The sequence below is a fragment of the Dendrobates tinctorius genome, unplaced genomic scaffold (genome assembly GCF_039654945.1).
Source record: "Dendrobates tinctorius isolate UK_male_01 unplaced genomic scaffold, ASM3965494v1 ptg000103l, whole genome shotgun sequence".
Taxonomy (NCBI): domain Eukaryota; kingdom Metazoa; phylum Chordata; class Amphibia; order Anura; family Dendrobatidae; genus Dendrobates; species Dendrobates tinctorius.
In genome coordinates this window covers 34,318,426-34,344,096 of record NW_027361771.1, presented here as the reverse complement: position 1 = coordinate 34,344,096, position 25,671 = coordinate 34,318,426, and the positions used below count along the sequence as shown (strand labels likewise).

The 25,671-nt window shown below is 46.2% G+C and overlaps 1 protein-coding gene across 2 annotated transcripts in view; it reads right to left on the bottom strand.

The window, feature by feature from the left end:
• Nucleotides 1-25,671, bottom strand: part of LOC141100172 (uncharacterized) — a 136,676-nt gene that overhangs the window by 88,512 nt on the left and 22,493 nt on the right. For both annotated transcript variants that reach the window (XM_073588461.1, XM_073588460.1), the window contains exons 3-7: nt 23,783-23,924; nt 22,856-23,032; nt 12,862-12,985; nt 12,681-12,772; nt 12,349-12,451 (exon numbers count right to left, since the gene is read on the bottom strand). In XM_073588461.1, the coding sequence (XP_073444562.1) occupies nt 12,349-12,451; nt 12,681-12,772; nt 12,862-12,985; nt 22,856-23,032; nt 23,783-23,860 (574 nt within the window). In that variant the 5' untranslated portion in view covers nt 23,861-23,924. The remainder of the gene's footprint in view (nt 1-12,348; nt 12,452-12,680; nt 12,773-12,861; nt 12,986-22,855; nt 23,033-23,782; nt 23,925-25,671) is intronic.

The window sequence follows — 25,671 nt, the reverse complement described above, 5'->3', positions numbered from 1 at the left end:
AGCGAGAAAGAGTGCCGCTGCTCTGATGGCCAGCATTGCTTCCAGAATAGACTCCCTGGGGACTCCTTGCTCTAGCTGATCCTCCAGGTTGTCAATGCAAATTTTTAGGGACCTAGTCACACAAGTGGCCGAGGCCTCCCAGGCTGTTTTAAGATAATTGTCTGTCTTTCGGTCCAGAGGTTCTTTTAGAGAACCTAAATCCTCAAAGGGTAGGGAGGATTTTCTGGCGACTTTTGAAATCGCTACATCAATCTTTGGAGCTCTATCAAAGGATGATGCCTCTTCCTCAAAGGGGTACCTCCTTTTCAGGGAATTGATTATCTGGGACTTCTTCTCTGGCTTTTCCCATTCCCTTTTTAGGAGTCCTTCTAGCTGTTCATTGATAGGGAAGGCTCTACGTTTTTTCTTTTGCAACCCGCTAAACATAAGTTCCTGAACAGTATGTTTTGCTCGCTCATCTACCAGTCCCATAGTAGACCGGATTGCCTTCATAAGCTTATCTGTAGCTTCTACTGGGAATGCGTCTTCCTAGTCAGAACTACTATCCGAATAGCGGGATTTATCTGAGTCCTCCTCTGACCCTGTGGAGTCCTCCTGAGAGACCACTGAGGGGCTGGATCTCTCTCTAGTCTTGCTATCTGTATCCGTTGATTATAATGCCCTCACTGATTTGCAAACCTCTGTTTGAATTAGGGATCTCAGATTGTCAGAGAATGAGGGTGTCTCTTCCGCTACTGTCTTGTTAATACAATCCTGGCACAATCTTTTATTCAAGGATGTTCCTAGGGGGCTATTGAATAAAGGACATTCTTTATTTTTAGATTTTTCCCTACTCTTCTTAGGGACCTCCTATACTCCACTCTGCTAATGTATGTAAAAAGAGGGGAGAGAGGAGACAAGAGAGCGAGAAAAAGAGAACAGACATTAGAGTGCTGGACTTTCTCGAAGCTCACTCACCACTCAGACGCTTCACAGAATGGGTACCGGATCTGGAGGCTGATTGGTCTTCTCACTGTCTCCCACAGAGACTAGGGACCCCTCCTTTTTGCGGTGACGATCCGCCAGTGCGCTGTCCGAGCGGCTCCCACTGCTGCTGCGATGCGTCTGGCTCTTCTCTTCGGAGCGAAACCGCCATTCCTGCACCTCCTGGTGCGGCTGTAAGTGTTCTGGAGAGGGGCTTTCCATCTTCCAAATCTTTATAGCTGCTGCTTTCTGACGAGAGCAGTCACCTTCAACCTAGAAATGGTTATGTGACGCCCACCAGCAATTCTGCTGTGTTTAAATATCCGCTTTCCCCCTTTTTTTTTTGTAATGAATACCTGGTTCCTGCACCTGTGGCCGCTTGCGCTCTGTATTACGCTTGCGCTCCTGTGCGCGTCCCCGCTAACCATATCCGGTGCACTGTCTGCTTTTAGTGCCTGTGCTCTCTTGTAAACTATCCGGGTGCCTGTGCGCACCCTCAGCTAAGGCTACTTTCACACTTGCGGTTTTTTGCACTGCGCACCGTGCGCAGTGCAAACGCACATAAAGAATGCATCACTCGTTTGTGTGCTTTTTTTTTCCGGTTTTGCGCATGTTTTTTTTAAAAAAACTGAATGCGTTTTTTTGCGCTGACGTGTGCATTACCATGCGCACGTCAGCGCACCCATAGACTATAATGGGTGTTTGGGTGAATTTTGTGCGCATTGCGTGCACATGTGTTTTTTTGGGACAAGTCGGATGCACAAAAAATGCAACAGGATGCATTTTGTGCACCCGAGCGCACACTACAAAAAACGCATGTGCATACAAACGCATGTGTATGCGCACCCATGTAAAGTATAGGAAAATAAACGCATGCTTTTTTTGCGCAAAAAAACGCAAGTGTGAAACCAGCCAAAGGCAGGTATGCGCGCCCCCGGCCCACCGGTGCGCGCTGTCTCTGATTTCTGCCGCGTCCCCCTGTGACTGCCCTCTGGAACGCGCCCGCCCATAAATGAAGCGGTCAGCGGTGTCGGTCATAGCCGAGCCACCCGGCCATAGGCGGGCCTCTCACTCTGCCCGGGTGTACATACCCGATGCGCGCACCCAGTTTCACTTCCGGTGCGCGCCCGGATCATTTCCGGTATGCGCCGGGCCGGCGTGTATCTGCAGCATGTTTTCTGGCGTTTTCACACCATGCCCCCTCGCCTGCTGCCTACGAATCAGAGAGCCATGAACTGTGTCCTACCTGGTCCAGAGGAAGTATCAGCACTGCCACCACTGCAGGTATTTTCCCCTGGGGAAGTCCTCCTGGCTCTTATCTGCTCAACAGGGAGGGTATACATACAGTGGGGCAAAAAAGTATTTAGTCAGTCAGCAATAGTGCAAGTTCCACCACTTAAAAAGATGAGAGGCGTCTGTAATTTACATCATAGATAGACCTCAACTATGGGAGACAAACTGAGAAAAAAAAATCCAGAAAATCACATTGTCTGTTTTTTTTTCATTTTATTTGCATATTATGGTGGAAAATAAGTATTTGGTCAGAAACAAGCAATCAAGATTTCTGGCTCTCACAGACCTGTAACTTCTTCTTTAAGAGTCTCCTTTTTCCTCCACTCATTACCTGTAGTAATGGCACCTGTTTAAACTTGTTATCAGTATAAAAAGACACCTGTGCACACCCTCAAACAGTCTGACTCCAAACTCCACTATGGTGAAGACCAAAGAGCTGTCAAAGGACACCAGAAACAAAATTGTAGCCCTGCACCAGGCTGGGAAGACTGAATCTGCAATAGCCAACCAGCTTGGAGTGAAGAAATCAACTGTGGGAGCAATAATTAGAAAATGGAAGACATACAAGACCACTGATAATCTCCCTCGATCTGGTGCTCCACGCAAAATCCCACCCCGTGGGGTCAGAATGATCACAAGAACGGTGAGCAAAAATCCCAGAACCACGCGGGGGGACCTAGTGAATGAACTGCAGAGAGCTGGGACCAATGTAACAAGGCCTACCATAAGTAACACACTACGCCACCATGGACTCAGATCCTGCAGTGCCAGACGTGTCCCACTGCTTAAGCCTGTACATGTCCGGGCCCGTCTGAAGTTTGCTAGAGAGCATTTGGATGATCCAGAGGAGTTTTGGGAGAATGTCCTATGGTCTGATGAAACCAAACTGGAACTGTTTGGTAGAAACACAACTTGTCGTGTTTGGAGGAAAAAGAATACTGAGTTGCATCCATCAAACACCATACCTACTGTAAAGCATGGTGGTGGAAACATCATGCTTTGGGGCTGTTTCTCTGCAAAGGGGCCAGGACGACTGATCCGGGTACATGAAAGAATGAATGGGGCCATGTATCGTGAGATTTTCAGTGCAAACCTCCTTCCATCAGCAAGGGAATTGATGATGAAACGTGGCTGGGTCTTTCAACATGACAATGATCCAAAGCACACCGCCAGGGCAACGAAGGAGTGGCTTCGTAAGAAGCATTTCAAGGTCGTGGAGTGGCCTAGCCAGTCTCCAGATCTCAACCCTATAGAAAACCTTTGGAGGGAGTTGAAAGTCCGTGTTGCCAAGCGAAGAGCCAAAAACATCACTGCTCTTGAGGAGATCTGCATGTAGGAATGGGCCAACATACCAACAACAGTGTGTGGCAACCTTGTGAAGACTTACAGAAAACGTTTGACCTCTGTCATTGCCAACAAAGGATATATCACAAAGTATTGAGATGAAATTTTGTTTCTGACCAAATACTTATTTTCCACCATAACATGCAAATAAAATGAAAAAAAAACAGACAAGGTGATTTTCTGGATTTTTTTTTCTCATTTTGTCTCCCATAGTTGAGGTCTACCTATGATGTAAATTACAGACGCCTCTCATCTTTTTAAGTGGTGGAACTTGCACTATTGCTGACTGACTAAATACTTTTTTGCCCCACTGTATGTGACCTCCGAAGAGCTTAAGTTCTGCCCAGGTACCGATGTACCATATGGGCTGCATGGCCACTATGTGTCAACAGGGAGGGGCACCAAAATGTGGCTTCCGTGGACTTCTATGGGGCATGTTTGGTCATCAGGGAGGGTACATGAACCATGGTCTCCGCGGCATCCATACTTCACCTGGGCATCTGCCTCATGAGCTGTGGCCATGCACTCGCTCAGGGGGGACATAGGAATATATGGCCCCCGAGGCGACTACCGGTACCTGGTGACGGGTGTAGCAGACCGGTGCCTGCCGGTAATCACCCGACCCAGGCCCAGGCATCCTCTTCTTTTCTTATTTCTTCTAGAATCTTCAAGAGGTTTTCATCTTGAGGGTTCCCCATCGAGGACAGAAAACCAACTGATGTGGAGAGAGGAGCCGCCCCTTTTATCTTGAAGGTTTCCTGTCCTCGCTGGGCGGATCCCCTCTCTCGTGGTGCCGTCATGTAGAATGGAAAAAACCCTTTACTTACACAAAAACTGTAAGGCTCGGTTTGAGTTTGCAAAAAAAGAAATGTGGGATAGCCCAAATTTATGGAGGAAGGTGCTGTGGTCAGAGAAGACAAAAATTTTACTTTTTGGCTACCATGGTAAATCCTATGTCTAGCGCCAAACCAACACAGCTCATCACCGCGAGAACACCATCCCCACAGTGAAACATGGTGGTGGCAGCATCATACTGTGGGGATGTTTTTCGGCAGCAGGGACAGGGAAAATGGTCCGAGTTGAGTGGAAGATGGTGCGAATTATAGGGATATTTTTGAGCAAAACCTGTTCCAGGCTGTCGATGATTTGAGACTGGGAAAGAGTTTCACTTTCCAGCAAGATAATGACCCAAAGAATACTGCTAAAGCAACACTCGAGAGTTTAAGGGGGAAAGTGTAAATATTTTAGAGTGACCCAGTCAAAGCTCAGACCATAATCCAATTGAGAATCTGTGGTCAGATTTGAAAGATTGCTGTTCACCAGAGGAAACCATCTAACTTAAAGGACCTGGAGCAATTTTACCTTGAGGAATGGGCAAAAACATGGATGTTTGCGATAACTCACCGTAAAATCTTTTTCTCCGAGACGCTCATTGGGGGACACAGGTACTTTGTCGGTGTATGCTACTGTTATGAACGGGTAGCCGAGGAGGAAATATAAAACAACACAAGCTAAGTCTCAGAAAACAAAAGAGGTTGGTAACTATGCAGACCCCCGATCCTAACACGCAACTAGCAGCAGTCGTGGAGCATTCCTACGGTGGTCCTAGACGCCTCGTCACAACCAGAGAAACTAAATAAACCTAAAGCAGGAAAAGGGGAAAACTAACAGCCCCAGAGCAGACCCCAAACGAGAGACAGCCCCCCATATGTATTGACGGTGAAAAAAGATGAAAACACAAACAAAGGCAGGAAAATAGGCTGAGCAAACGATGGGGCCAGACTAACTAGAAAGGACAGGAAAGGAAAGACACTGTCTGCAGTCTGCCAAAAAACCCTACAAAATGTCCAACACAACTGATAGCAAAATTAACCCTGAAGTCACTAGACTTCTCCCACTATCTCAGCACTCTGAAATATTCTGAGACAGAGCAAAAAGAGGCCAATCTAATAAGGGACAAAAAAAGGCAACTTGGCAAATAAGAGTGGAAATTCAGCACAGCCCAGCCGGGCTGGCTGACCACACAAAAAACTGAAAAGACCAACAAGAGCAAGTGTCAACATTAGCAAAAAACAAACTTATCTTTAGAAGACTGGAACAGAGCTGAGTCATAGACCTGAGAAACAGACAATCACCAGCAACAGGATAGGGCGTCGGCTGTCTTATATCCAGTCTGATACTCCAGAGATCCAATCACTATCTTCCTCACCAGGTGGCAGATCACTACCACTCAAACCAACCTCACCACCTCCCGTCACCACCAGAGGGAGAACGGAAGGGGAACTCTCAACTGGTGGAGCAGAAAATGAGCTCATAACATGCTACTGTCGCCTGGAGGCTGACACTAAGTGAAAAAAAGAGGTTAGTTCCTCCTCCGCCGTATACACCCTCGCCCCGACTGCGGGCGGAAACCAGTTTGGTACAAAAGCAGTAGGAGATCAAACAAAAATCAGACAACATCAACCTTAATGCAGGTAACAACATGTCTAGAAAGTAACCACCCTAATTTCATACAGAGAGCATATTATTTAAATAAACAGAAGCCAACTTGGCTAACAGCGTGGGTGCTGTGTCCCCCAATGAGCATCTCGGAGAAAAGGATTTTACGATGAGTTATCAAAAAAAATCCATGTTTCTCCTTCGCCTCATTGGGGGACACAGGTACTGTGGGACGTCCTAAAGCAGTCCCTGGGTGGGAAGTTGACTCACCGATCCAAGCTACATGCACCTCCTGTTTAAAGGTGCGCCACCGCTGCTTGGAGAATCCTTCTACCCATGCTCGAATCCGCTGAAGCCTGAGTATGGATATTGTAATGTTTAGTAAACGTGTGCAGGCTGGACCAGGTTGCTGCCTTGCAAACCTGTTCCGTCGAAGCCTGGTGCCAAAGCGCCCAAGAGGCGCCCACTGCCTGAGTAGAGTGTGCTCTGATCCCCGCTGGAATCGGCGCGCCTCTGATGCGGTAGGACTCCTGAATAGCCAAACGAATCCATCTGGCTATGGTTGATTTTGAGGCAGTGAGTCCCTTCCTGCGACCTTCAGTGAGCACGAACAGCGCGTCCGCGACACGTACCTCCTGAGTGCTCTCACCAGGTCTAACGTATGCAGGGCCTTTTCCACACGGTGTACCGCTGCTGGACAAAAAGAGGGCAAGAAAATATCCTCATTAATTTGAAACGAGGAAACGACTTTTGGCAAAAAAGGAGGAGCTGGTCTAAGAACCACCTTGTCTTTGTGAAAGGTCAGAAACAGGGCTTGGCAAGATAACGCTGCCAGCTCTGAGACCCGCCTGATTGATGTTATAGCTACCAGGAACACCACCTTCCAGGAAAGACATGACAAAGAGACATCCTGTAGCGGCTCAAATGGAGCTTCCTGCAGAACATTTAGGACCAGGTTAAGGTCCTAGGCGTCCATAGGTGCCTTATAGGGAGGTACCAAGTGGGAGACCCCCTGGATGAAAGTCTTTACCTGCAAGTTGGTAGCAATCCTGCGCTGAAAAAGGACGGATAAAGCCGATATCTGTCTCCTGAGAGAATTAGGGGCTAAGCCTGAGTCTATGTCAGACTGGAGAAAGGCCAAGATATTAGGGATGGAGAATCTCAGCGGAGAACAACCATTGCCTCGACACAATGCAAAGAAAACCTTCCAGGTGTGGTGGTAAATTTGTGCTGAGGCAGGTTTCCGGGCGCTAACCATCGCAGCATCCACTTCGCGCCCAAACCCCGCCTGCGTCAGAATCCAAGATTCAACAGCCAAGCCGTCAAACACAGGTCCCCTGAGTTCGGGTGGCAGATCGGCCCCTGAGAAAGTAGATCTGGGTGCTCTGGCAGTCACCATGGCACGCCGACGAGCAGCTGCAGTAGATCTGCGTACCACGCCCGACGAGGCCAGCAGAATCACTGGCACCCCTTCTGCCTTGATCTTCTTGATGACCCTCGGAAGTAGTGGCAGCTGGGGAAATAGGTATGGGAGGCGACACTAATTCCATGGCAGAACCAGTGCATCCACGGCGATTGCCTGCAGGTTACGTGACTGAGCGACAAATACGGACACCTTGGCATTAACCCTGGAGGCCAACAGATCCACATCCGGTGTTCCCCACCGTTGGCAAATCTGTTGAAAAACCTCTGGGTGTAGTGACCATTCCCCGGACGCAAGCCCCTGCCGGCTGAGGAAGTCTGCCTCCCAGTTCTCTACCCCCGGGATGTGGACCGCCGATATCACCGTGCGGCTCCTCTCAGCCCAGCGAAGCACGTGCCCTACCTCGAGCATGGTTGCCCTGCTGCGGAAGCCCCCTTGGTGATTTATGTAAGCCACAGCCGTGGCGTTGTCCGACTGAATCCGGACGGGGCGGCCTGCTAGAAGGTGATGAAACCGTTGCAGAGTCAGCCAGATCGCACGTATCTCCAATAAGTTGATCGGGAGGCATGCCTCCTGCGGTGACCACCGTCCCTAGGTCGTGTGGTGGCGAAAAGCCGCTCCCCAGCCGGGGAGGCTGGCGTCGGTTGTGACCACCAGCCACTGATCTGGGGGAGTTTCCCCCTGAAGACGGGAGGAACCGATTGTTCACCACTCTAGTGACTGTCTGACCTGAGAGGACAACCGGCACCGATGATCGGGCGTGAACGGGTTCTTGTCCCAGGATGACAAGAGGGCGTGCTGCACGGGGGCGAAGATGGAACTGGGCGAACGGGATCGCTTCCATCGCCGCCACCATTTTTCCTAGAATTCTCATGCAGAAACGGATGGTGTGAGGGACTGGTTGGCGCAGTACCCGCACTCCCTGCTGGAGGGCTAGGGCCTTGTCTTGAGGGAGAATTACCACCCCTCGGCAAGTGTCGAAGATCATCCCTAAAAAGGAAATTCTGTGAGCTGGAACAAGGGATGACTTCTTTACATTGACCAACCACCCTAAGCGGGCAAGAGTATCTAGCGTGATGCTGACACTTTCCTCGCATGCCCGCCTTGAAGGGCCCTTGACCAAGAGACCGTCTAAGTAGGGGAATACGACTATACCCCGAGAGTGCAGGATGGCCATGGGGACTGCCATGACCTTTGTGAACACTCTGGGGGCAGTGGCTAGCCTGAAGGGCAGCACTGCAAACTGAAAATGTAGACGGTTGATGGCGAAGCGTAGAAACCTTTGATGCGGAGGAAAAATGGGGGGATGTAGATAGGTGTCCTGGATATCGATAGTGGCCAAGTACTCTCCCTGCCCCATTGCCAATATGAGTGAACGGAGAGACTCCATCTGGAAAAGTCTGATCCTGATAAATTTGTTCAGGAGCTTAAGATCCAAAACGGGCCCGACAGTCCCGTCCTTTTTGGGGACTGCAAACAGATTGGAATAGAAGCCCTGAGTCTTCTCGTTTTCCGGTAACGGAATGATGACTCCGTTGTGGCTGAGCGAATTGATGGCTCCTAGTAGAGCCTCTGCCCGGGTATCCACTTTGGGAAGACGGGAAAGAAAAAAAAATCGTCTTGGGGAGTACCTGACAAATTCTATCTTGTACCCTGTGGACACCAGCTCTCTCGCCCATGTGTCGTGTGTGACATTTAGCCAGGCGTGGTGAAACCGGAGTAGGCGGCCGCCTACCTTGCTGGTGCCGCCTGACAAATGCCCCGTGTCATTTGGCTGAAGATCTTAGGCACCTGGATCCCCTCCATCCTCCCCAACGGGTTGGCTCTATTTGAGACCAGTCGGTCCCTATTCTGGTTGGGGTGCCCTGACACGGCAAAATTAGCCGCCATAGTCCACCCGGGGTTGCGAAAGGCCCGAAAATGCGCCTGAAACTGGTGACGAAACGGCAGTTTGACCTTTTGTTGAGGAAGAAAACCGCTCTTGCCTCCTGTGGAGTCGGAGATGAGCTGATCTAACTTCTCTTCGAACAGGCGGCCACACTGGTATGGTAGCGCTGTCAAGGACCTTTTTTGAGGCTGAATCGGCCCGCCATGTCCTTAACCATAGCGCTCTCCTAATGGAGATTGCATTTGCGGCCGTAAGTACCGCGCAGTTGGCCGCATCTACAGATGCATTGATCAAGTAGTCCCCCGCCATGGCTATCTGATTTGTGATTTCTGATACTTCAGCTAGTAGGTCTATGTCTTGCAAGGCTCTATTCAATGATTCTGACCAAAAGACCATGGCATTGGCTACCCACGTTGCTGCAAACGAGGGAGAGAGTGCTGATCCTGATGCCTCAAACACTGAGTGAACCAAGTTCTCTATGAGACGATCAGTGGGATCCTAAATAGAAGAACCACTAGGTACGGATAGCAGAGCTTTTATAGCCAAGCGCGAAACAGGTGGATCCACCGTTGGGGATTCCATCCACTTTTTATTGAGATCCGGGGCAAAAGCATACTTCATCTCGAGTGCCTTCTGGTCCGAGAACCGCCTGTCCAGCCGTTCTCTGTGTCGCTGCACTATGTCCTCAAATTCAGGGTGAGTGCAAAATACTCTATGGGGACGCTTGACTCGCTTAAATGACACCTTATGGCCCAAAGCCAGAGTGGAATCATCCTCAATCCCCAGAGTCTGGATGACGGCCTCTATGAGACTGTCAACCGTTTCCTGACCACTCGGCGTATCTAGGTCAGGTCAAGGGGTTCGTCCGAGTCGTATTCCGAGCCTTGCTCGCTATCGACTGCTGGTGACGGGGAGCGTGAAGCAGATCTCATGGATGCCAAGGCACCGGATGGACCGGGAGACGCCGTGTGGGTTCGTTTCCCCCGGGTCTGCCTGGAGTGAGAGCGGCCCCTGCAGGCCCGATGCTCCTGTGAGGTAGAGGACACCTCTAAGACAGGCGAGCCACTGTCCCTGCCCCTATCTGGGGCCCGAAGGGACTCGATTGCTCTCGTAAGTGACACCATAGATTGCGACAGTGATAACGCCCATTCCGGGGCTCGGTTGCAGGGGAGGGCTCCTGAGCGCGTTTGGATTCGCAGGCTTCGCATACTCGCTTGGTCTGCACCCGCGGAAAAACGGACCGACAGGAGATGCACGAAGCGTATAAGAACGTATGCGTCTTAGGCTTTCCTGACATGCTGTATCTGTCAGGGAGGGCGCGCTTTGCTTCTGTTAGCGTGGCCTCTATGTGGGGCTAGGGGGCAGCAGTTACCCCAGTCCTGTGTCCCCTGTGTCCTCAGCGTGCGAGGTTTCGCTTCAATCTGCGCACCAGCACTGTGGGCAGGCCCCCGGACGGTACTTCCTTTCGCGGCCTAGATTCGGCCTGAAGCCGGGGCCTAAATTTCTTCGGCGTCCGCCCAGGCTACGGGGGGGAGGGTCTGCCGTGACGCCGGGGACTTCCGTCCGCGGCCTCGATTTTTACTATCCGCCCAGGGGGGTGGGCGGGCGGCCGGAACCACCGGACTCCCGAATCAAGGCTGGGACTGGATCCGCTGCTGCAAGACGCCCGTCTCTGCTGCTGCCCGGGAGAAGCTAAGGGCTCCAGCCCTGCGCCGCTGCAGGAGCCCTCCCTGGCCATCCACCTCTGTCCAGCTCAGGTAGAGGGGAGGGGGCCACATGAAACAAGGACGATGCAGGCACCCTAGTTCCATCTAACCCCTTCAAGGGGTGAGGAGAGGGACCGTCCGCCACCTTGCACCAACGCACTCTTAGCATTGGTGGGGCAGTGGGGGCCGCACGGACTACGCTTGTGCCTCTGTGCAGCCTGGAGTTTCAATACCCTCGGGTGGACAGGGCTAAGTCCGGCATCATGTCCCACGGTGTGGGAGAGGATACGTGGAAGGACATTCGCACATGCTCGCCCGTTGTTGGTTTGGGGAGATCGGACCCCTTCAATAGGGTCCGTCCCTTGTATCTCACCTCCGTGGTCTGACAATATTCCACGTTGCGGGAGAGGATACGTTGAGGGACACTCGCAGGTGCTCGCCTGTTGGTTTGGGGAGATCGGACCCTTTCAATAGGATCCATCGCCCCTATCTCGTCATGCGAAAAAGGAACATCCGGAAAGAAATCCCCGTTGCGGGAGAGGATACGTGGAGGGACACTCGCACGTGCTCGCCCGTTGTAGGTTTGGGGAGATCGGACCCCTTCAATAGGGTCCGTCGCCCCTGTCTTATCTTCATGGGGAAAAAAAAAAAAAAGATCAGTCTTGAGACAGACCGACGTGTGCCTCCAACAGACACTAAGCAAAAAACTGGTTTCCGCCGGCAATTGGGGCGAGGGTGTATACGGCGGAGGAGGAGCTAACCTTTTTTTCACTTAGTGTCAGCCTCGAGGCGGCAGTAGCATACACCCACAGTACCTGTGTCCCCCAATGAGGCGAAGGAGAAATCACATTGGCAAGATGTGCAAAGCTCATAGACACTTATCCAAAGCGACATGCAGCTGTAATTGCTGTAAAAGGATAATCTACAAAGTACTGACTTTAGGGGGGGTGAATAGTTATGCACACTGATGTTTTTAGCAATTTTGTCCTATTTGTTGTTTGCTTCATAATAAAAAGAAAAACAAATTTTCACAGCTGTAGGTAGGTTCTTTACATCAACTGCAAACCCTAAAAAAAAAAAAAAAATCAGTGAAATTCCAGGTTATGAGGTAGCAAAACACGAAAAATGCCAAGGGGGTGAATACCTTCACACGTCACTGTATGTATACACTGGACTATGGGAATAATTCAGAGCCCACAGTGTATAATTGCACAACAGAAAGAAGTTAAACATGTCCTTATTCATTATAAACAAGCCTTATCTATCTTCTGTATTTAGCAGTTATTACTCACCTGGGCTTATATCTATAGGAATTCCCTCCTCCTGATCACCCATCTCATATGTCTCTTCATCGTCCTCTAAAACTTCAACTTTAATATCGATGAAATCTTCAGCCTGCATCCACAAATGATTTAACTATATAAGAATGGATCTAACCTCATGAGACAAATTCAACCAAGTATGAAATGCTAGATGTATTCTTAGGCCATCTACTAACCTAAACTCATCATTTAGTTATCGCCTTCCTCATTGCATAAATACCTTAATACACCTATAAATGCAATAAAAATGTAGATATTCTACTAGCTGGATCGTTTTGCTATTTTGTGAGAGCTTGGCTTACCTGAAAATCTTGTAAGTCATTTTCCTCTAGACAATCATGGGAATGCAGAGAACTGGGACATCTTTCTGGTGTGGATTTGTTACTAGATTCACCTGCACGAAACGTATATACAAAGTGAAGAAATACATTTTATATGCAGGGTATTCAGATGATGATCTTGCTTTCATCAATAAAACTTTACCAGCTGATGTTTGTGGCTGGTGGTCCTCCATCATGACGTCATTGTACAGATCCATGTGTCCTTCTATATACTCCCACTCCTCCATGGAGAAATGGACAGTGACATACTGACACCTTATAGGAACCTGATACACAATGATAGTTAACAAAAAGCTCAGTGACAGGAAACAGAATGGAAAACACTCTGATTGAGATATATTTAACAGTGGTATACGACAGGGATCAGTATAGGGCCCTCTTTTTTTCAGTATATTCATTGACCAAATAATAACCAAGTGAAGTCAATTTATTGTGCAGGATTAAAGCTCCTACAGTCTAGATAGAGCAGGTCCTGTCCTGTCCCTGGCTGTCAATAGTGAACCTTAAGGAGAAAGCAGAAGTTGTTTATTACTGCTTCAGTCGTCTCCTTTGCTAGCTACTTATCACTCAGTCAATCGAACCATCGACATTGTTGATATTTCTGTAGGACCTAGCAATCACATAATGACTGGGCGTTTGCTGTCATAGTTGAATTGCCAGGTACTTGCAGAGACAGATTACCTAAACTCTTCCACTGAAAGCTTGCAAATTAGGATGAACTTTTCCCAGTTACAGTGGGAAAAAAATGAAGCATAAAAGATTAAAAAGAAAAAAAAAAAAAGTTCTCCAGGCTGTAACCTGAAATGGGACTAAAGCCCCCTTCACACATAGCGAGCTCGCTAGCGATATCTGTAAAGAGTCACCGATTTTGTGACGCAACAGCAATCTTGCTAGCGATCTCGCTACATGTGACACCTACCTGCGACCGGCTCCCCGCTGGATATCGCTGATTGCGCGCGAACGTCCTGGGCCATTTTCTTCTCGCTGGTGTCCCGCTGGCGACGACTAGCGACGCATGGACGCAGGCGGACGTCATCATCATCGCTGCGTGTGACAGGTAAGTAACGACCGCCGACGGGCTGCTGTGCCGCTGGTGAGATCTGCCTGTTTGACAGCTCACTAGCGACCATTTAGCGATGCACCAGCGATCCTGATCGGGTCGTATCGTTGTCGGGATCGCTGTTGCATAGGTAAATGTAACGGGACCCTAAGACAGGTTGCAGCATGAAAGTTTTTAAACTTTCCTTCTACTAGACGTAGAACATATCCCTTTGACACTGTTGCATGGATTCACTGTTTGTTAGGCTATCTATGCCGCGAGACATGAACATATTATTCGAGCACGCTGAAAACACTTGGTTAGCACCAGAACATACTCGGATAAAACCTTATCCGAGCACGTGCACTAATCATTAGTAACTAAAACAGAAAAGGAGAGAAACGGTTTGTCTTCTTGCAAACACATTTTTTGCAGCTCTCTGAGATTTGCTGTATCTCAACAATATTGCAACCCTGTCTGATTGTGAAATGGAAGCTGAAGCTGAGAGTAACCTGCAGATGTGTCCGACATAATCACACACAGCTCTGCAGTGAGGTAAGAAAAGTGGAGAGCAGACATCATAAATCACACTGGTAACTCCTCCTTCATGTACAATAATCTCTGGAGGCAGAGTTATCCTCCAGGCACCTTCCATTGAAGGTGGCAAGTTCTCCATCAATGGAAGTCTTCAAACAGAGGCTGGACAGACATCTGTCGGAGATGGTTTAGTGAATAATGCATTGCGCAATGGGGTGGACATGATGACAATGAAGGTCCCTTCTAAGTTTAACATTCTATGATTCCTCCCCATAACATGGAAGAGATCATTTACATAAAGTGATAAAAGATGATTTATCTATGGGAACATATAATCCCTCTAAAATATATTCTTTAAAAACACCAATACACCTGTATAACATACCTTATAAAACGGTACAATTGTGCTGTCAATTGCAATGGACCCTAAATTTGGCTGATATTGATAACAATGCGATTAGGTCTAATTTTAACCCCTTCCCGATATGTCCCGTATAGTTACGGTGCTGTGGGAGCTGCATTCCCACAAACCGCTGTATATATATACAGAGCCACGATCGCGCAAGCTCATGCCGAGCCCCAACGCGATCTGATGCGGGTCTCTGCTCTATGAAACTGTTCCACTAGTTATCAAATTAAGTGAACACCGTGAAAAAAAAAAAAGATACAAAAAACTTTGCTTTATTATCATACCGCCAAACAAAAATTACAATAAAACGCGATCAAAAAGACGAATGTAAATAAACATAGTACCGCTGAAAAGGTCATCTTGTCCCAGAAAAACAAGCCGCCATACAGCTTAAGCCGGGTTCACATTAGTGTTTGAGCCCGCAGCTTGGTGCTGCGGACTTCTTTCCTTAAGCTCCGTCTACTTCCGCATGCGTCCTGCGTACCTATCTTTAACATTGGGTACACAGGGACATGTATTGTATGTGGATGCGTCCGCGTGCAGCGTTTTGAAGTGCCCTCTGAACGCAACATGTTGCATTTTCTTATGTTTGGCGGGCACGTCAAAACACCACACGTGGACGCATCCGCATGCAATGCATGTCCCTGCGTACCCAATGTTAAAGATAGGTACGCAGAACACATGCGGAAGTAGGCGGAGCTTAAGGAAAGAAGTCCACAGCACCACGCTGCGGACTCAAACACTAATGTGAACCTAGCCTTAGTCAGAGGAAAAATTAAAAAGTTATTGATCTCAGAATAAATTGATGCAAAAATAATTATTTTTTCTTTAAAATACTTATAGTATAAAAGCGCCAAAACATAAAAAACTATATAAATGGGGTATCGCTGTAACAGTACTGACCAGAAGAATAAAACCCCCGCCGAACGATTCCCTATGCAGAAGGAGGCACTGTGGATGCCGTCTGACCTGTAATCCATCCATGTCCATCTTTTTAGTTGTGCATAAAAGCACGGTCCGCCACAGTTTTGTGCACTTCTGAAAAGAAGGACACCACTGAACAGAGGCCACACAGAGTCCAGAGTAATTCTGCTGCCTCATTATAGTGAATGGATGCCTTGGGGGTTTCATCAGAATCAGGACACTAAAAGATTTAGATGGAAACCCCAAAGTAAGTGGTCAGCGTAGAGCGCTGGATAACTGTGATCCTAAATGTTATGTAAAATGTTCAACTCAATCTACAAAAAAAAGCAAGTCCCCACTCACGTCCATCAAATATAGAGGGCTTCCACGTTATTGGTAGCACAAATGCTCTGGAAAAGTGAAATGGCTCCTTGCCCTCCCCAAAAAATTCAGCAAATTTGAGCTCCCAGATCCAAATGCCCCCTCCCTTCTGATCCCCACAGAGTGCCTAAATCACATTTACCGTTCACATGTTTGGCATTGTTATAGCTATGAAAGCCCGCCTAATTAACGGGTACGTGTCTCCATAAACGTGAGCTGGGCATAACTACAACATACTGGTCACTACAACGGCAGTTTGCAATTTTCACTCAGCAACATTCACTGCTACTTGTTTCTGGAAAACACCTATGGAGTCAAAATCGTCACTACACCTGTAGATAAATTCCCAAAGGAGTATAATTTCCAAAATGGGGTAACTTGAGGGGGGATTCTGCTCTCTTAGCACATTGGGGCTCTATATATGGAGTCCGCAAACTATTCTAGGAAAATCAGTGCTCCAGGAGGCAAATAGCGCTCCGTCCCTCCCGAGTCTCGCCGTGTGGCTAAGTAGTACTGTACAGCCATATATGGGGTATTTCTAAATTCAGCAGAAATTGTGGGACAAATTTTGGTGCCATTTTTTCCCCATTTCCCAGTATGAAAATGTAAAATCTGGGGCTAACACACAATCTTGGTGATATTATTTTTTTTATTATACTTTGCTTATAAAATGGTATAAAATTCTGTGACACATCTGTGGAGTCAATATGATCACTGCACCCCTAGATGAATTCATTGAGCAGTGTACAGGGTGGATAAAAATCAATGTTTTTTTTTTAAAAAATTAAAAAAAAAATCGGATTTTTTTTATTTAAATCGGATTTTTTTTTATTTAAATCGGATTTTTTTCAATAAACTGCTTTTTGAGGAAAATATTTTACCATCCAAAGGTTCTTCCATCATGAGATAAAGCTGAGTTGTTTAACTCAGTAGAATAAAGGCTGTATATGTGTAACATTCACAATGCCATGCTCTTCCAGAGGTTTCTGTAGGATTAGTGGGCAGTTTCTCTCCTATATTATCACAGATGCTCGCTTTACTTACGCAGTTCTCAAAACTGAATTTGACTCCGCAGAGGTCCCAGCCTCTTCTTCACGGCAAAAATGTTACAACATGAACAGAGTTTAGAAAAAGACCTTAATCCTATTGTTCTACAAACCTATGAATACAGAATCAACCCCTTCAGTGCCAAGTCCAAGAAGTTAGACAATATGTTTCTGATTGTTTGGAGTGGATTAGATCTGCACAACACAAGAAGAATGTGAATCTAAGTGTGAGGAGGAGGAAGGGCAAGCAGACAAGAAAATGAAAGTGAAACTTTGAGCACAATACTGCAGCATAGCCACAGACAGACAAGTCTGGATCTGTTTGTGTGTACGATCTGAGGTTTATTACATTCTTTCCTTTTAATGGCAGCAGTCCGTAAAAGAGACCCAGTTTGGGAATATTTTAATGAAGCTCCTTCGCCTATCGGTAAGGCAGGCATGCGTGCAAAATGCAAACGATGCAACAAAGAGATGCAAGGCCTGGTGGCGCGAATGAGGCAACATCATGAGAAGTGCGGTGATGAAGATGACCAAAGAAACACTTCTGAACAGGCAGGATCTTCAGGTTGGTAAACATTTTTATTGAATCCTATTTCTAAAGACTGAACTGTCATGTGTGAGAAAAATTATATTTCTTATTATTACTGCATGTTACTGTCATTTGGTACAGTTATGGAGAAAAACAAATATTCCTTTTGGGGCAGGGGCAGTGATGTGTTGTGTACAATAAGCAGAAATTGTATAAACAATAAAATAACAGCATTGACTTTTTTTGTTTAGGGGAATTCATGGATTCTGGAAACTATCCACCTCCAAGATCACCATCATCCTGTTCTACAGTTTCAGAGTTATCCATCCAGGATAGTGCTTCATTAGCAGCAGCAGCATCATCATCAGACACCCACAGCCACATATCACCATCACCCAAAAGGAAGAAAAAACCTTTACGGCCGGAGTCGCACTGGCGAGGAATACGGGTGCGTGAGAGGCGCAAAAAGCACGCATTAGACACGGACCAATGATTCTCTATGGGGTCCCTCGCACCAGCCGTATATTTCTCATCCGTATTCTACGCTCCATGCCACTCGCAGCATGCTGCGTTTGTCAGCGTACTACGGCCGTAATACGCCAATGCAAGTCTATGGGTGCGCAAAAAATACGGATTACACACGGACCACACGTGTGACCTGCGAGAAATACGCACCAGGTGTCTTTTAGCAAAGCCGGCAATTCAGTGCACGATACAGTAAACTCACACTGACAGGTTTAATAAAGAAATGAAAGAATAGATATAGACACATAGAATATATATATATATATATATATATATATATATATGCATTCTATGTGTCTATATCTATTCTTTCATTTCTTTATTAAAACTGTCATAGGGCTCCATTATATGTCCATTTTGCAAGCCTGCGAGAAAATCTCACCATACGGATGCCATACGGATTACATACGGATGCTGACATGCGCAAAATACGCGACCACACCTTGATTACGGATGACATACGGAGCACTGTTTAGGGGTCTGTCATCCGTAGTACGCATGTAAAATACTGACCGTATTTTGCGCAGGTTAGTGTGACTCCAGCCTACCTCCTGGAACCACCATAGATAGGTTTGTGATAAGAACTAGCAGATTAGAAAAAGAGTTGATTGATGAAAAAATTGCCCAGTTTATTTATGCAACGAACTCTTCTTTCCGTCTGACTGAGAACCCACATTTCATTAATATGGTTCAGTCACTGAGACCAGGATACAGTCCACCCAGCAGAGCTGATGTTGCAGGGAAACTGCTGGATCAAGTGTATGACAGAGAAATGGAGCAATGTGCAACAGCTCTGGAGGGTAAAATTGTTAACCTAAGTATTGATGGGTGGAGTAATGTCCACAATGATCCTATTGTATGTGCTTGTATAACAACAGAAGAAGGTAAAGTCTTCCTTGCACAAACAACTGATACGTCAGGAAATGCACACACAGCAGAATACTTACAAGAAGTGGCAGTAAAAGCTATAACGACATGTGAACAAAAATTCAAATGTCTAGTACGCAGTTTGGTCACTGACAATGCTGCAAACGTATCCAAGATGAGAAGAGATTTAGAAGAGCAGGGAGGGAATACAAAGCTGCTAATAACATATGGTTGCAATGCTCATTTGCTGCACCTCTTAGCCAAAGACTTAAGTGTTCCAGAAATAAAGGCTAATGTTGTTGAAATTGCTAAATACTTCCGTAATAATCATTTTGCTGCAGCAGCTCTGAAAAGGATGGGTGGAACCAAGCTAACGCTCCCACAAGATGTTAGATGGAACTCTGTGGTGGACTGTTTTGAGCAGTATATCAAAAACTGGCCTATTCTGATGACACTTTGTGAAGAAAATCGAGATAAAATAGATGGCACTGTCACGGCCAAAATCCTCAACATTGGGCTTAAGAGAAAGGTTGAACATATGCTGAGCTTCCTGAAACCCATCTCTCAAGCTTTAAACAAAATACAGAAAAATAGCTGTTTTATTGCGGATGCTGTTGAAATTTGGAAGGAACTGAGTGAACACTTAAAAACAGGACTACACATGGACAGAATTAAATTACAAGCAGTAAACAAACGAATGGGACAAGCACTGACTCCAGCTCATTTTTTGGCAAATATTGTCAATATCCAATATCAGGGTCAAAACCTAAGTGCTGAGGAAGAGGAGTTAGCTATGACATGGGTATCCAGCAATCATCCATCTTTAATGCCAACTATAATAAACTTCAGAGCTAAGGGGGAACCATTCAAGAAATATATGTTTGCTGAAGATATTTTAAGGAAGGTCACACCAGTAAACTGGTGGAAGTCACTTAAGCGCTTGGATTTAGAGACTGTTCAAGTAATGATTTCACTTTTCACAGCAGTAGCTTCTTCTGCAGGCGTTGAAAGAATATTCTCTTCCTTTGGACTCATTCATTCTAAATTGAGAAATCTTTTGGGACTCAATAAAGCAGGAAAGCTTGTTTTTCTTTTCCAGATTATGAATAGGAACAAAGAAGAAGATGATGATGAAGATGACGACAAGTGAGCTACAGAGGACAGCAGGGACAGTAGTATTTAAGTTTTTCATGTGTCGGCTGGGCTGACAGTCTAAGTTTCTTAAAATATATATATATTTTGTTTAGCCAAATTAGTTAACAAACATGGATGTTTGTTTAAGCAAATAACTTATGCTGTAATGTTGTTATTGTTTCAGTTGAATAAATCTATTTAAATTGTTATTAAGGTCAGGATTATTTTTCTCCTTCCTAAGTACAACAGAACAGTGGTGTCCAAATATGAATGATTAACCCATTAAACTGGGGAGAAAAAAGTAATATAAAAAGTGATTCTAAAAATCTTCATCTACTTGCATGTTAAAGTAGCAAGAACTAGTTTAGGTAGAAACTTTGATTTAAATCACTGATTTAAATCAAGCCTTACTGACTAGTGATTTAAATCGTGATTTAAATCAGTTAGATTTAAATCAAATCCACCCTGGCAGTGTAGTTTGTAAAATGAGTTCACAAATAGGGGTTTCTGTTGTTCTGGCATCTCAAGGGTTCTACCAATGTGACATGACACCCTCAAACCAGTCCAGCAAAATCTGAACTCCAATATGGCGCTTCTTCCTTTCTCAGCTTTACACTATGCCTCCAAAGCAGTTTTTGACCACATATGAGGTATGTGTGTACTCAGGAGAAATTACACAACAAATTTTGGGGACCGTTTTCTCCTGTTACCCTTGTTAAAATGCAAAATGTGGAAATAAAAAACATTTTTGTAGGAAAAATGTGATTTCTTTTTTATTTTCGTGACTAGCCGCTGATTTCCCGACGGTTGCCGTGGGTCATCTCTGGGCGCACGGGCGTCAACGGCGACGCAGCCGGAGATGCCCGGCGCTAGCCGTTACCCAGGGTCCGGAGGAGAAGAGACTCCTTCGGACCCTTGGTACCATAAACGTGTAAAAAATAAAATTGAAATAAAAAATAGTGATCTACTCACCTTCTGACGGCCCCCGGAATCTGTCCCTCCTCTTCACGCTGCCGGCATCTTCCGTTTCCAGTACTGCTTTGCGCGAAATACCGCTGATGACGTCGCGCTCTCGCGAGAGGACATCGGCAGCGATCTTTGGCGCAAAGCAGTACTGGGAACGGAAGATGCTGGCAGCGTGGAGAGGAGGGACATATTCCGGGGGCTGTCGGATGGTAAGTATATCACACTTTTTATTTTAATCTGCCGCTGGCCATATTCTAGACTACCTGATGCTTTAGAATCAGGCCAGCAGCTAGTAGGAGATAAGGAGCAATGCATACAAGGACAGGGACGGGGGAGCCATGCATACAAGGACAGGGACGGGAAAGCCACGTATACCAGGACAGCGATGGGGGAGCCATGCATACAAGGATAAGGGATAAGGAGCCATGCCTACCAGGACAGGGATGAGGGGACAATGCGTGAGCAGCACACCCATACAGTTACACGCTGCGGCAGAGCAGGAAGACTCCCGGCCACTATGGGGCTCGTGAGCTGGGTGGGAGCTCAACCCCGGGACCCCTGTCCTTCATTGCAAGTTCAACTTTAACAGCTGGATGCCGGACACAGTTGAAAAGAATGATGAGAGGGAGCGTGATGCTCCCTCTCTGCGTCTGACCTCACTGAAGCAGACATTGACAGCGGGCGCATGACGTTAGTATATGGCGCTTGCTCTGCTTAGATTTGCGGGCGCTCGCTGCAGCAGGGGAACGTAGAGGAGAGATCAGTATTGTATATTTTATTTTTTTTTATGGGGAGTGCATTATACTGTATGGAGGCCTATGCGGATTGTATTATACTATATTGAGGACTATCTGGTGCATTATACTATATAGAGTCTATTTAGAGGGCCATCATACAGTATATGGAACAGGATTACAGTGGGGGGGAATCCTACATTGTTAGAGCCATCAAACAGTTTAGGGGTTACTGAGGGGTCAGTATACTGTGTGTGGGGTATTACACAGTGAGGGGTCATTATACAATGTATAAGCGAGCATCATACTATGTAAAGGGGATCTGTACAGGGGGGAGACTTGGGACATTGTTATTTTTAAGTGGGCACTTATTGCTAATGGGGAACTCAGGTTATTGTGTCAAAGGAGCAAACATAGGGCATTATTACTTATGGTGGGGGCAAACTGCGGGCACTGTTTTCTAGGGCACTTGCACAGGGCATTGCTATATTCTAGATGGTTGTTTTACCATTTAGAGGGCACAAAGTAGGTGCAGTAATAGAGATACCCCAATTGATGAAAGCCATTGATGCCATGTGTATCAGAAGGATGAGGTGTTTGTGCAAGTTGGGAATAGATGAAGATGGTACAAGAAATGTGAGAAGTCAAATGCGTCTTTGTTATAATCTATGCAGCCGAGTCCTGGCTGGAGAACTTTTTGCATAGGTCTGGGTCAGATGGAAAAGAAGGGAAAAGTGAAAGACTCAATCAGAAAGAACATAAGTTGTAAGTTACTATCTGTAACTGTACTGCAATCTATTACATGTTCTGCAGGGCTGGTATCTACCACTATATTGTCACCATATGGCAGTAATATCAGTGTTAATCTTTGTACACAGATTATTTTAATTAACAGCACATTCATCTTCTGAGGTTCTCCTACATCCACTAATAGGATGTACCACCATAGTTGTAATCAGAGTTATCTGATTAGGGGCCCACTCAGAAATTTGGCCCTACCCTGAACCAAAACCCTAGTTACGCCTCAGTTACTGTATAACGCCCCAGTATTCCAAGCAGCGCTTACCTCTCGAGTGAGCAGCTCAATCATCTTGTTGGCGAGTCTGAGGATCTTATTTTGGTTATCCTCATGTATCAGTGAGTGAGGTGAGGGCTTTACCACGGGGCTCTGCATTCTGTTCCTTATCACAGATGTACCAGGATTAACACATTCACAAGAATTCTCCTTCACCACTTTGCAATCCTGCATATAAAGTGGGACATAATTGACTATCGCTTTACATTGTACATTTCAAGAATACGCTTTCCTATGTTGGAATGTCTCTGTTGCGCAGTTGCAAACAATTTGCCCAGGTTTTCTTGTTACATGTTTTGCGACATTGCTTTCCAAAATATGTATATTCTCCTCACTATAAGGACAATATAGAAGATTGTCTGCAAAAAAAACAAATCTCAGACACAATTTGTTAAATTTTGTATAAAAAACTGGGTTAACCCAATATTCAGCCTCCAGACTCCATAATACAAACCCCATAATAAACCCCAATATTGAGAATCCAGTCACAACCTCTATAATTTACTCACCCTTCCTTGCTCCTCTTTCATTCTGGGCAAAGCCACACACTTCATGTCCAAAATATTGGTCAGCATCAAGATGTCATGTGTGACAGTACCCAGAGTTGGGCATTCAGAGGAGACACTGGAAGCCAGAAGAGATTGACAATTGTCATCATTTTATTGCATATTGGATTTTTACAAAGTTAAAGAGTAGGTGTTTTACATGTTACTGTGACATGTCAGAAGTTTTGATCAGTAGTGGTCAGGTCCCTGATCATGGAAACAAAGGTGCAGAAGTGCATATCAGAGTGTGGCTCTTCTCCTATTGATGCTGTGGATAGGCCAATGAAAAGCTTGTAGTTTTCTTTTTACATGGTTTTATAATGTGTGGAAAAAAAATGTAAAAAAACTTCAGTCATTCCAATAATCCCCTCACCTCTCCAGTCAGCAGGTAGATGATCTCCAGGGTGAGGTTTAATATCGTCTCTGTCATAATTTTTCTTGTTGTCTCCATTCTTGCTGGGTTTGGCAGGACTATTTTGTAGAGGAAAATTAGACCTCAACAGGTAATATATATGCTGTTTGGCATGAAAAAAAAAATAGAAAGAAAATTAAACTGCATATGTAACTGAGGTCACTGAACCCTAAAATCTACAGACAACGGGTAATAAACACCTAACGTAAAGTGATGTATCTAGCTTAGAATCCAGGTCTCTGGAGAAACCCTTAAGCTATGCTAAACACAAAAGAGAAACTACAGTGGGGACAATAAGTATTTGATACACTGCCGATTTTGCAAGTCCTCCCACCTACAAACAATGGAGAGGTTTGTAATTTTTTTCATAGGTACACTTGAACTGTGTGAGACAGTATTAAAAAAAAAATCCTTTTCTCCGAGCCAATCATTTGGGGGACACAGACCATGTGCTATGCTGCTGCCACCAGGAGGCTGACACTAAGTAATACAAAGAAAGTTAGCTCCTCCTCTGCAGTACACACACTCATGCTTGGCTCCCAGAGAACAAGTTCAGTGCAAACGCAGTAGGAGATCAATAACAACTGTGGGGATGTGGCTCGCTTAGGTGCAGCGGGAGACAAATGTGAGACAGGTTCTTCCACAGTGCTTGCAGTTTATTCACGGCATCAACGCACAAGGCAACGTAACAGCAAACAAATAGCCTTTTAGCTCAGGCAAAATAACACAATGTCCGTAGTTGTAGACTCAGAGCAGGAGTCTCAGCACACATGGGAGGTTTAGTCCTCCCCACACACAACTCCTTGGTTCAGGAGCAGGCCACATTATAAGGCTGTAGCCACACCCACGTTCCCAGCAGCTGACTGGTCACCTGACTGTGACCTCACCACAGGTCCTTCAAACAAAAACAATAACAATATCTGTTATGCTTTACTTCTGCCTTACATTATAGAGACAAGCCATTTATGAGACACATATCTCCCATCGATTACACGACCCTTAGCCCTGCCACATACCTCCCCCCTCTGCCTAAAGCCGTGGGGCTTGGCACTTTCACCTACCAGGCAAGGGATTCTGGAGAGGGCATCGGCATTCCCATGTAGCTTCCCGGCCCTATGCTCTACATGGAAGCTGAAGTCTTGTAGGGCTAAGAACCAGCGGGTGACCCTAGCATTCTTGCCCTTGGTTTCCCTCATCCACCTGAGTGGGGCATGGTCGGATATTAACCTAAACTTCCGTCCCACCAGGTAGTACCGTAATGTGTCCACTGCCCATTTTATGGCCAAACACTCCTTCTCTACAACTGAGTAATTTCTCTCACAAGAAGTCAACTTCCTACTCAAGTAGAGAACAGGATGCTCCTCCCCACGTATCTCTTGGGAAAGGACAGCTCCTACCCCGACATCTGAGGCATCTGTCTGGAGGACAAATTCACGTTTAAAGTCTGGGGCCACCAAAACGGGTTGCTTACAAAGCGCTCCCTTCATTTCTTGGAAGGCTGACTCTGCTTCTTCGGACCAGCTGACCATCACTGACTTTGTCCCTTTAAGCAGATCAGTTAGAGGTGCAGCCATTGTGGCGAAGTTTGGGATAAACCTCCTGTAATATCCCACAATCCCCAGGAAGGCTTTAACTTGCTTCTTTGACAGAGGTCTCGGCCATGTTTGAATTGCCTCCACTTTATTGATTTGGGGTTTGATCTCGCCACGCCCCACTACATATCCGAGGTACTTGGCTTCTTCTCTCCCCAAGGCACACTTCTTCGGGTTTATTGTAAACCCTGCCTCTCTTAGAGCGTCAAACACTGCTTGGACCTTTTCCAGGTGAGTCTCCCAGTCCGGGGTAAAGAT